Raw genomic sequence first — 13,593 nt, 5'->3', positions numbered from 1 at the left:
GTAAATATTTTATATATTAAACGGCAGATATATTATTCTAAATCATAAAAAATTTTCTCAGCTTTTTGAAGGCATTCCGCCGTTGTATACTAGCTTCCATCATTGTTTTGGAGGAATCCAACTTTTTCACCTTGGAAGCCTTAAAATCTTCTTTTATCCCCCATGTTCTGAAATTTCATAATAGCTTTGTTTTTAATTTTCCTGGGCACCTGTAGGGTTTGTGTCCCAGAAGTGTGTAAATTTTCAATTTGGGAATTCTTTTTCTGCATTACTACTTTGGTAATTTCTTCCTTTCCACTTTATTCTGGGGGCAGGGGGACTTTTACAGAATAACTGAATTGGATTTTGAAACTCTCATGTAAATCCTGGCTGCAGCACAAGCCTGGCTAGTGACCTAGTGAGAGGCGATGTTGTGGGGTTTGGCACAGAGTCTTTCACTTAATCCCTCTGTTTTTAACAGAGTGGCTCCAGCACAGATGGCGTCCTGTGTCATCGAATCCCAAGTCCCTCTGGTTGGCCTTCTCCAGAGAGTCAATGAAGCAGAGCTGCCTGACTAGCTGGGCTTAGGGGAAATCTGCTCATCTCACTACTCCTTTCTCAGACTTTCACGCCATCTTCCCTTTAAAGCCCCACAGACTTGATAGCTCTACTTCCTGGGTGAGCATTTTGGGAACTCCGTGGCGTGAATCAGCTTTCTTCATCCTCCACTCTGCTAACACCATCACTGTTCATCTGTCTACTTTCCACCTTTCAAATTCTCTCGGATGTCTGGCAGCTCTATCATCTTCTCTTCTGTTCTTTTTGCCATCGTGGGTTTTGACCTTTTATTTTACTAGGGTTTTAGTAGTGGCTGCAACTACAGATGCATATAATCAATTTCCCATATTTAACTAGATACTGATTTGATTTTCTTACATTTGCTAAATTACAATACTGGTCATTAGCATTTTAACTCTCGTCACATGTAGATATTATTACCATGCTCTCCAGGAGAATGTGGGGAGCTGGAGGCCAACCACCACCCCCAGAGTTAATCATCAGAATTTCAAACATCAGAGAGTCCATCAGAGGGTTTTAATCTTGCAGAAAATTGAAAAATGTCCTGCTAACAATTTCTTAAAAAATAAATGCTAATTTAAACATCCAACACCTAAAAACTGTATTTTAATAACTGTTCTCTTTGTAAAATAAAATACACAAACTATTTCATAGGACTGAAGAAATAGGTCTGTTTATACATTTTTTTAAAGTTAAGCAACTTGAATATAATGGCTTAATGTAATGGAAATAACCAGAGTGCAGGCAGAATTTTCAAGGACAATCTAAAAGCATGAAGTAGCAATACTTCTTATGGGGGATTTATGGTGTTTATTACTGACAGCTGGAGTCTACTGTGCTGAGTAAGAATAAGCAAGGGGAGTGGGAAGTGAAAATCCCTTCTGTATGTATTTTTCAGGGTCACCCTCTTTTGCTTTGCTGGGTTGTGTATGGTGCTGTATTTGCTACACACATGAAGATGGCATTACAGTGTGTGGTCTGCAGATCATGCAATCCTCCTTGCAAAACAAAATTATGTTAGACTCTAAAAACTCTAAGTAGGCACTGTGATCTTTCTCCAAAGGCTGTATGCAGAAAAAAGAAAAAGGCTCGTTTCTAAGTCCATGGTTGTGAGTTAGCGACCCACAAATAAATAAACAAAACTGTCAGCACTGTTCTGAATACATTATTGCAGCTCAACCTAACCTACCATCTTAGGATGACTTCTTGGCGGACCAGTGACATTAACCCTACGATGGCAGACCTTCTTAAGAGTCAACTTTGTGAGGAGATGGAACCTATTTGCCCCAAACACCTCTCTAGCCAATGCCTTCCCTTTCTCACCAGTCCTGCCCAGCTTCCTCCAGATTTTCCATCCCAATTCACCATCTCACAATCACGTCTCTATTCTGGCCAGGAGGACAGATTTTCAAGAACCTATTAACTTTCCTTCCATTGTTTTACATTTTACCTGCTGCTTGTTAAGCTTTTTCTGTATTTCTTCCGAGTCACAGGAATCGTAGACGATCGGCTTGGCCAGCTCTGACTCGATGTGGGCCAGCCACGTTCTCAGGCTGCTCATGTTCTTATCCAGCTGCTGTACGGCGACCAGAGTCTCCTTCAGCTTCTTTACCCTGTGGGCAGAGAAGAAGAGACATCAACTTCAGTGAGAGGCTTCACTCATGTTTCCCGCATGAGCAGAAGCCAGCACTGGGTCTAAAGCCAGAGTCCAGCCTGGCTCAGCCACCTACCGGCTGTGTGACTGTGGGCAGTTGTACACCCCTCCTGTGTCTCTGTTTCTTTGTCTATAAAATGGAAATGAAGTAAGAGTACTTGTGAGATTTAAATGAGGTGAATGACAGAGGGTGCCAATACATGGGAAACATTAAAAAAATACCAACCATGGTTATACTCAGCACAGCTATACTAATATAACAGTGATAGAAACCTCATGGTTGTCACAGAAATTATTACTTTCACAAATAATATAATCTATACTACCTGACTTTTGCAAATAATATAATTTATACTACTATGAAGAATAACTGGGAGGAAAAAGTTAACCTTTCCAATGGATTGTCACCAAACAGATTACACATCCATGGTTCTAATCATTTCACCCCCTGTGGGATGTATTTCAGCAATATTGTGGCAGAAACTTAGTCAAAAGAAGAAAGCATACTGAAGATAAAACTATCAGTGAGTTGTCACATGCACTTAAGCAATTTGAGTTTTAATGATGCCATATCACATTAAAGGTAACTAAGGACCTGTTGGATTTTAAGTGGCAAAGGGCAGGTATCCCATCTTCCACCTGCAGAGCCTAATTCGGTATAGTATTCACTACATAGCATGCTTAAAAAACAACGACAAATAACTGTTCTCCCATTCTCACCAGGAAGGAGTAAAAACTCATTCCTTTAAGAACTGTCATTTCTCTAACAATCATCCGTGGACACTTTATATGTAAGATGCCAGAAAGACAAAATAAATCAGATGTGATTATTTTCTTAATGAAATGTACAATCTGACCAGAAATCTGAACATGGAAATAATGAAATATAACAAAGTGTGGTAAGAACTAAACTAAAGAAGTGAACGAAGTCTCTGGCTAATAAATAAAGAATGATCAATTCTGTCTGGCCATGCTCAGTAATCATTCATTCATTTACCATTTGTTCATTTCTTTATTCCTCCTACCAACATGTATGGTGCTAGGTGATAGATAAACAGTGATGACTAAAGTCTCATCCTTGCCTTTGAGGAGCTTGGACTTTGATGAAAGAAGGAAAATGAAGAAATGACATGTGACCTGCATCTTGAGAGGTGGATACAAGCCAAGCAGAACATTTCTGGCCTAGGAAACATAATGAAGAAGAGCAGAGATTTTGAAGGTAAATAGTGTCACAATGCCAAGGAGATCAGTGGTGGAGGGATGGGGAAGAGAAACAGAAAAGAGATAAGAAGTGGTAAGAGGTAAGACTGATGGGCAGATGGCAGTAAGATTATAAAACTCCCATAGTGACATGACAATGGATTTGTATGTAGTTTTAAAGATAAATAAGAACTTTCCCAAGATCTATTAGCAGAGGAATGTTAAGATCAGTTTTGATTCTGAGTGCGTAAGTTTGAGGCAAGGCTGTGGTAAGAGCTCATTCAGGAAGTAAATAGAATAGTCCAAGCAGTTTGCATCAAAAGCCTACACTTGGAAACAGTGGGGATAGCGGTGAGGAGTGGATTGCTAAATTCACGAACCGACATGACGTGAGGCAGAAGGAGTTAAGAAATGATGTCTTTTCCAGTTGGGTGACTAGATAGATGCTGCTGCCTCAGAGGATACAGGAATGAGGAGCAAGTTCTTGGGATTAAAGGTGCATTAAGTTTGGGGTATGATGAGGCTGTGGGATCAGCTAGACATGTATGGAAATATAGTTCTTAGGTCCAGAAGACACGACGAAGTTTATCGCATAGGTTTACATACTGTTGGCATAGAGTTGAAGCCCTATGAAAGGATGTGTTTCATCCTGAAAGGGGTTGGACTAAGAAGAATGAGTTTTAAAAGGTTAAAGAAGGAGGAATCACAGTTGAAGAAAAAATAATCAGAAAGGAAGGAGGTGAAGCAGGGAAGTGTAGCATAAAACTAAAGGCAGGAAATGTTTCAAGAAAGAATTGGTAGTGGGGTGGGGGATAAGACTGATGGTATTTTAGGGTACAAACTTGCAACGAGTAGTAAATAAGCCCTAGAGATCTCATGCACAGTAAAATGAATATAAACAACAATATTGTACTATAATTTTGTAATGTGATAAATATAGCTACAATGGCAATCATATTACATTATATCAATGTATCAAAGTAACAAGCTGTACACCTTAAATTTACATGATGTTGTGTGTCAAATACATTCAATTAAAAATGATTTTAAAAAAGAAGAAAGTGTTGGTCAGAGTGTGATTTGAATGCCTTCTTCATTAGATTTCACCTGGTTTGCCTCACATAAATGCAGATTCTTAGACCCCAACCCAGTCCTACTGAGTCAGAACCTCTGGGGGTGTGGCCAGGGAATTTACACTTAACAAGCACTCCAAGTAAGCCCTAGGCATACTTAAGTTTGGAATCACTGGTCTACTTTGTCAAAGGCAGAGCAAGGTGGTTGATGAGGCCTAAAAAGAGCCATTCATTAGAAGAGGTCTGCTGACCCTAAGTGAATAGTTCAGCAAGGGCTATGGAAACAGAAAACAGGACGCATTTCAGAGAAATACACTTATGATAAAAGAGGATTGTTAATTATTTTTAAAAAGTAGGCAGCAAAGGTAAGTAAATACGGTATGAATCCTGTAGAATGATCTGGCTACAAGAAAAAATTGATTTTTTGTTTGTTTGTTTTGTTTAATGCAGTTTAATGTTTTGGAATCGCTTTAGAATGTTTTTAGGCAGAGAAAAAGGAACTCATGAGGAAGGAGCCAAAGACAGAAGAAAAAGGAGAGAAATTACAGATGAATACAGATGACGGAGCGAGGATGCACAGGAGGCAGGATCAAGGGCATAGAGCAGGGATAGATAAATTAGATTTGAAAAGTTATTTCCCAGTGAGGGCAGGGTGTCAGCAGGAATTTGGGAGGGACACAGATAGTACTTATCAACTCTATTATTACCAAGTAATAGTAGCAAAAATTGACTATTGAGTCCCTTTTGAGGGCCTGACATGGCTGACTGGATGTATGTACATAGATGGCTCTAAAAAGAAAGGTGATACGGAGGAGGAGTACATGATCAATGATTTCTGGTACAACCCTTATTTAAAATTCAATTCTGCTTTTAGACCATAAGTTTTTTTATACTTTGGACCTTTTGGTTCAGGAAATGTGGTCACCTTACTGACACTGCTCCTAATAGAAATGAATGGCAGATAAGCAAAATATCTCCATCTCCGAGGTGTCAACTTGGTTCAACTAAAGAGGTATCTGCTTGGAAAAAATGTCAAGAGCAACATGTCCTTTAAAACTCTAGGGATCTCCCAAGACTGAACCAGGAAGAAATAGAAAATATGAACAGACCAATCACAAGGACTGAAATTGAAACTGTGATTAAAAATCTTCCAACAAACAAAAGCCCAGGACCAGATGGCTTCACAGGCGAATTCTATCAAACATTTAGAGAAGAGTTAACACCTATCCTTCTCAAACTCTTCCAAAATATAGCAGACAGAGGAAATCCCAAACTCATTCTACGAGGCCACCATCACCCTGATACCAAAACCAGACAAAGATGTCACAAAGAAAGAAAACTACAGGCCAATATCACTGATGAACATAGATGCAAAAATCCTCAACAAAATACTAGCAAACAGAATCCAACAGCACATTAAAAGGATCATACACCATGATCAAGTGGGGTTTATCCCAGGAATGCAAGGATTCTTCAATATACGCAAATCAATGTGATAAACCATATTCACAAATTGAAGGAGAAAATTCATACGATCATCTCAGTAGATGCAGAAAAACCTGTCGACAAAATTCAACACCCATTTATGATAAAAACCCTCCAGAAAGTAGGCAAAGAGGGAACTTACCTCAACATAATAAAGGCCATATATGACAATCCCACAGCCAACATCGTCCTCAATGGTGAAAAACTGAAACCATTTCCACTAAGATCAGGAACAAGACAAGGTTGCCCACTCTCACCACTATTATTCAACATAGTTTTGGAAGTGTTAGCCACAGCAATCAGAGAAGAAAAAGAAATAAAAGGAATCCAAATCGGAAAAGAAGAAGTAAAGCTGTCACTGTTTGCAGATGACATGATACTATACATAGAGAATCCTAAAGATGCTACCAGAAAACTACTAGAGCTAATCAATGAATTTGGTAAAGTAGCAGGATACAAAATGAATGCACAGAAATCTCTTGCATTCCTATACACTAATGATGAAAAATCTGAAAGTGAAATTAAGAAAACACTCCCATTTATCATTGCAACAAAAAGAATAAAATACCTAGGAATAAACCTACCTAGGGAGACAAAAGACCTGTATGCAGAAAATTATAAGATACTGATGAAAGAAATTAAAGATGATACAAATAGATGGAGAGATATACCATGTTCTTGGATTGGAAGAATCAACATTGTGAAAATGACAATACTACCCAAAGCAATCTACAGATTTAATGCAATCCCTATCAAACTACCACTGGCATTTTTCACAGAACTAGAACAAAAAATTTCACAATTTGTATGGAAACACAAGACTCCGAATAGTCAAAGCAATCTTGAGAAAGAAAAACGGAGCTGGAGGAATCAGGCTCCCAGACTTCAGACGATACTACTAAGCTACAGTAATCAGGACAGTATGGTACTGGCACAAAAACAGAAATATAGATCAATGGAACAGGATAGAAAGCCCAGAGATAAACCCATGCACATATGGTCACCTTATCTTTGATAAAGGAGGCAAGAATATACAATGGAGAAAAGACAGCCTCTTCAATAAGTGGTGCTGGGAAAACTGGACAGCTACATGTAAAAGAATGAAATTAGAACACTCCCTAACACCATACACAAAAATAAACTCAAAATGGATTAAAGACCTAAATGTAAGGCCAGACACTATAAAACTCTTAGAGGAAAACATAGGCAGAACACTCTATGACATAAATCACAGCAAGATCCTTTTTGACCCACCTCCTAGAGTAACGGAAGTAAAAACAAAAATAAACAAATAGGACATAATTAAACTTAAAAGGTATTGCACAGCAAAGGAAACCATAAACAAGACGAAAAGACAACCCTCAGAATGGGAGAAAATATTTGCAAATGAAGCAACTGACAAAGGATTAATCTCCAAAATTTACAAGCAGCTCATGCAGCTCAATATCAAAAAAACAAACAACCCAATCCAAAAATGGGCAGAAGACCTAAATCGATATTTCTCCAAAGAAGATATACAGATTGCCAACAAACACATGAAAGAATGCTCAACATCATTAATCATTAGAGAAATGCAGATCAAAACTACAGTGCGATATCATCTCACACCAGTCAGAATGGCCATCATCAAAAAATCTACAAACAATAAATGCTGGGGAGGGTGTGGAGAAAAGGGAACCCTCATACACTGTTGGTGGGAATGTAAATTGATACAGCCACTATGGCGAACAGTATGGAGGTTCCTTAAAAAACCAAAAATAGAACTGCCTGCGAGTTCTCTTCTGCCACAATATATAGGATTGATAGGGAACAGAAAACATGCATCGCAATATGTTTATCATAATTCATAATTCCATTCAAGATAATACTTTTCTAGTTAGTTTTATAAGTACAATTTGTACTCTGTCTCTAGGGCATTTCAAGGCATTAGCCTTGTAAAATAATTCCAAGAACTGTTACATACAACCCACTCATATTTCTCTCATATGTCAGACAAAATTCACTTGAGTGTCGGTCAGTGAATGACAGTTTTTGAGCAGCTACTGGGTACAAAGTTCGGGGTGCATATTCTACCAACGACCATGGTACGGGCTTAGGATTTAACATGACCTTGGCCATCCTGCTTTAGTGTCCCAGATGGAAAGGACAGTCTACAATCAATAAACCCACTGGAATAGGACTGAAGAATGGCTCACTGCACTGATGTCCATCTTGGTTTTACCCCAATAAGAATGTCCTCTCAGGAACCTCTCCCACTGGACCAGCTTCCTGTCTTCAGGTCTGATAGGATCTGAATGCTGACTATGCTTTGGGATGGGGTTTTAAAGAAAACTCATAACATCATCAGGGTTTTGTGTGGACCTAGAGGCTGGGAGGGTACTTCACTCAGTGCCTGCTTCTTTCTTACCCTTGTTCGAACTTCCTGGTATTATTTATGCTCACCTTCCTCCTCCTCATGGGAAGTTCCTGGAAAGCTGGAACTGTGAATTTCCACTTCGGGTTTTCCCTTTCCACTTTTGGTTGCCAGACTAAGCTTGGTGCCTTGCACAAAGTTGGGTACTATTTAAATGCCTGCTAAACATTAATAATTAGTGTTCTAACTAAAATATTGCTTATTTTGTTAACATATTTTAATTTAATTTATTTGATATTAAATGTATACTTAAATTTTCCTCTAGGTCCAACATCTGCAAATGATCTATCTGCTAAGGACTAAAATTCATTCATTTTCTTGGTTCAAAATTCACTGACAAAAATGATCAAAAGATCCAAAGCACAAAGGGATATAAGTAAACACTGTTCCACTGGATATTGTCTACAGTAGCCAAATATTTTACTGGATTAGTAATCTTGTATAACATTGAAGGAATTCCAATAGTCAGAGCAGTTAGTGCAATATGTCAAGGGCATAGTGACGTGGAAATGCTTGTTCATACAGTCTATTAGGGGCCAGTTCCTCTTTCAAATGAATGTGTAAATCTTAGTAAAGTCAGGGAGGGTGAACGCTTAAGTGGTTCTCCTTTCTCATTTTTAAAAAAATGTATTTGACTACAAATAGCAAAATACATTGTGTGTGTGTTGGGGGGAGCAGATGTGAACTGAGAGAAGGTGTGGGATAAGGCCCCCATACATCATCCTTGAGCTATTAAACTTGATATTTGCAGGACGAAGATCATTCTTTTTTAAGAGAAATGTCCCACATTTTTTTTCATCATTTCTTTACAGGAAATCCTTGGGTGAAGCATCACAATAGTTTTATTTATCATTGTAAGAAGTTTGAGCAACATTCCTTTTGGTAGCATACAGGGTTATAATTCAAAATAGGTGTTTACAGACGGCACACGTCTGGGTAAGTTTAGCAAGCCCGGTGAATCTGTAAGTCCCTGCACTCTGGTTCCCTTTTCAGAGTCTAGTGTGTTTCCTGCACACTTGACCTTTCTTGAGGAGGATTCTACTACGAAATCCAGTTGTCCAGCTTCTTAATATTGTCACATGAATACGTACATATACACACATATATCTACATATTTCATATATATACCTCATTACTTTCCTTCAAACAAATTTAGTAGATCCATAAACCAAAACAAAAAAATTCATGTTCTCAATATAAAAGAACCAAAAGCACCATTAATAAATTCTATTCATCAGTAGGGATTTGTTTGGGGGATGTTATGGTATAAGAGAAATATTTTTTAAAAACAAAATGAAAATTCCTGATGTAATGTTATTCTAACTGAAAAAAAATCATGAAGTAAACATTTGTATAATGCACTAAATTACCGTTTTAGACATAACCTTCTATATTTTGCACATACTATTGAAAACCTTTATACTAGTCAGTGACCAAAACCTACTGACATACATAAAACAGAAACAACCTTCTCTCACACACAAAACCCTCCAGGCCCCTGAAACATGCGTAGATTTTTATTTATTAAAGGGAATGCTTTCAGCTACAAAGCTGTGAACTGGCCATGACTGAATTTCAGTTTCAGCAGGAGCCCATCCTTTAAATAGCAGATGATGGACTCACAGGATCTTTCCACTGAATGTTTTTCTGAATCTCTTTCCTGTGTCTCAGGCTCTCTGCTGTAACCATACTCCTTGTATGATGCATCCAGTCCCAAGACAAGTAGATACTGAACCATAACAAAGTCCATTAACCTTTTCATCCAGCTCCGCAGGCCCAGTAGGAGACAAGAAAACAAACCGACAAATAACTCTTAGGAGTCCACGGCCAACGACCTCCTCACACCAGTCATCTCCACTTAACACTGGCCAACACAACTATGGATTAAAGCTCCAGCATCCATCCTATAACCCCCACGTAACATGAAAGCTATGCCCAAGGGAAGAAACTCAAGGAGATGCCTGCCTTGTGACACTGCAGTTACAATCGGGGAGGTCTGCGTCCACACAGCCGTCCTCTGCCATCCTCAGGGCACACGGATCTTCCGCCACCACCATGAAGTTTCCACTCGCAAAAGTCAGGTTTGCAGAGCAAAAGGCTAAATCCTGCGTGGGGATGAAAGTTTCCCCGGCCTGTGTATGGAAGTATGAAAATGCTCACTCCAGACAAATGTTGGTAAGTCTCTGCCTGACAATATGACACTGAGCAGTGAGTGACAAGTGGTCATGTTTCTAAATAAAACCTACATTCATTAACATGTGCCAGGCTTGATCTCCTGGAATGTAGGCCACGAGTGTAAGAAGGGAAAAGGCTCAGGGTAATCTGCTAGGAGGGGGAGGCTCCAGGTCTAAAGAAAGAAGGGTATCGAAAATAAGACCGGCTGCAGACACTCTGCCATTCTGGAAGGACCTTCTACTTTTCTCGCAGGCAGTTTAAGTTGGAAAAGATATTTGCAAAGATAAACGACCCAAATGCAAACAAGCAAAACCTCTACAAGTACGGCGGCAAACTGTAGTAGCAAAAAGGAGCAACTGCTTTTTTTCTTCAGTCTGATTTGCCAGTTAAGTGGTGTCAAGTGGGAGTTTTAGGGGCTGTTTGGGAAGATGGGATGGACAAGATATTCTGTGGGAAAGTGCTTGCTCTTCACCTTTAAAAAGACTATCTAAGCATGAAAAGTAATGAAGAAATACTATTCTCCCCTTACATAAACCTTTGTCCTTTTAAAAATAATGATATAAAGTGACAAAAATAACATGTTCATTTTAAGGTAATTTTAAAAAGGATCTGTTCATTTGCTTGGTGGAATCTCAGATAACTTTTTTTCTTTTGTGAATTTCAAGAGTTTCTAAATTTTCTGCACTGACTCTATATAAATTTCATAATTTAAGCTTTTAAAGAAAATAAGCTCCCAAATTACTCATTTCTGGTAATTTAATAAAAAATGACTAATGTTGTCTGCTTTAAATCCTTTTTGGATTTTAACATACATACACACAAATAAATTACAAATAAATAAATAGATAATGAACATTTGCTAAGTTTTTTTTTTTTTAAAGGCCAATATGAATTGCAACTAAAATAAAACAAAGCATTTGGTTCTGGTTGTGTGAGTTGACTGCTTTTAAAATAGTAATACATTTTCTTTATGAAAGAAACAAACCTGTGTTTTACATTTAAAAAATTCTAGACAACTTGGTTATAAATAAAATTATTTTAAAAATCCTGCTACTTAAAGATATACTATTGTGAATTCTTTATAAAACAATCACTCCACTGATATATTATTTTTATCAGGAATGTAAATATGTAAATTTGGCTAAAGGAATATATTGGTCATAATTCCATAACAGTAGACAAATTTGTTTTTTCTTGATTATGACTAACATTTAAAAAACTGAGATCTTTAAAAAATTTTATTGCCATTATTTCCTTAGTTTAATTCCCTTTTACTTTATATAGTTTTTCCCATGGGTTAATTTTTTTTCCCCATGTTCATTATCCTTAGCACAATATATTTATTCTAATGAATTAAACATAAGGCAAGGCTTTAAAGACACAATTATTGTAGTACCAAAAGACGGCAATAATATCAATTTCCATCAATAGGGAAAATACTGGATAAATCACGTTGTATAAATGGAATGTGGAATGTTCTGTGGAATGAACTGTGGAATGCTCTGCAGCCGTCTAAAAGAATAAGACTGGCACATATAGCGTTTTATAGTATACATGGTCCTTTCCCCTATGTTGTCTCATTGGAGATGCGGCAGTTGTTTTAATGAACATTTTGAAAATGAGGAATATAGGGCTCAGAGAGGTTATACAGTTAAGCCCTAGGTCACACAGCTGGAACAAGGTGAACTAAACCTAGGACTCTTGATTATTTCTTGGTCATTTCCTTGCTTGCTGCATCAAATAATTCCTGATCCTGGCTTGACTTTTCTGAATGGATCACCATGAGGTAATACCAGCCACAAATTCCAAGAATTAAGTTTTCTTTTTCCTCTAGTTTGGGCAGAACTCCCATTAGACTGAAACCCCTTCTGAAGGCAGCTGCTACAACTTTGCAAAGCCTTCCTTGTACTGCACAAGCCTCTAAACTCCCTCTGGGATGACAGCTGACATTTGTTGACTGAGTACTTCACTGGGCTAAGTGGTTTACAGGTACCACCTCATTTAATCCTCCTGGTAACCTTTTACACCGTGTAATTGAAGTACTGAGAAGATAAGTAATTTGCCAAACATCACGGTGTAGGTGAAGCAGAAACACCTTATAATTCAGGCAAAAGCCCTAAGCCCAGGCTCTGCTATATTCTTATCTGTATGTAGGGCACATTTCACACACTATGTCTCAGATTGAGAAACTCAACAAATACTGGAGTGACAATTATATGCAAAGAACTATGTTAGGTTCTGGGATTACTGTGGCGATCAAGTTAGATACTTACATTTCAATAGAGGAAAGAAACTTTAAACAATCTATCACACGAGATATTTATTATAATCAAGAGAAATGCTATGGACTCTGTACAGAAAGTCTACTGAGCAGATAAGAAGAATCTAATCTAATCTAGAGAAAAGGAGGATCATGAAGAAGAACTAGGGGCTGGCCTGGCCAGACAGAGGAGAGACAGCGCAGGAAGAAGTAACAGAAAGGGGAAGGCCCTGAGGTGAGGAGTCACGTGTATCCTCACTTTATCTTTTACCCTTATTTGGTTGGGAACCATTTTCTTTTTCATCTTTACATCCCAGAGGGATGTCTGCAAACCATGTCTGGCCACCTGTTGTGGTAATAAAATGTTACTGGAACCTGTTACGCTTCTCTACACACTGTCTAAGGCTGCTTTTGTGATTCAATGGAAGAGGGCTTTGTCAGGGACTGTTCAGCCCACAAAGCCTAGATTATTTACCATATGGCCCCAAGCAGAGAGTTTGCCAGCTTCTGCCCTGTAGCAACATTGCAGAGGAAGTACTTCATAAACAGGAGGCATTCCATAGTTTTTAAAAGTTATATTTGTTTTTACTTCTATACAATGTTGAAGGGAATTATAATTAAAACACAGATTAAAAACAACCAGTCATAAGGGACCACATATTGTATGATATCGTGTATATGAACTGTCCAGAATAGGGAAACCTAAACAGGTAGGAAGTGGATTAGTAGTTGCCTGGGGCTGGAGGAAAAGGAGGGAGGGCAGAAAGGAAAAAAG

General features: G+C 38.2%; 1 protein-coding gene across 3 annotated transcripts in view; it reads right to left on the bottom strand.

The window, feature by feature from the left end:
• Nucleotides 1–13,593, bottom strand: part of SYNE1 (spectrin repeat containing nuclear envelope protein 1) — a 448,877-nt gene that overhangs the window by 40,981 nt on the left and 394,303 nt on the right. For all 3 annotated transcript variants that reach the window (XM_061207647.1, XM_061207645.1, XM_061207646.1), the window contains one exon: nt 2,009–2,171. In XM_061207647.1, coding sequence (XP_061063630.1) covers nt 2,009–2,171 — 163 coding nt within the window. The remainder of the gene's footprint in view (nt 1–2,008; nt 2,172–13,593) is intronic.

Source organism: Eubalaena glacialis, chromosome 12 (assembly GCF_028564815.1).
Source record: "Eubalaena glacialis isolate mEubGla1 chromosome 12, mEubGla1.1.hap2.+ XY, whole genome shotgun sequence".
NCBI classification, from domain to species: Eukaryota; Metazoa; Chordata; class Mammalia; order Artiodactyla; family Balaenidae; genus Eubalaena; species Eubalaena glacialis.
This window is presented reverse-complemented; position numbering and strand designations above follow the sequence as displayed.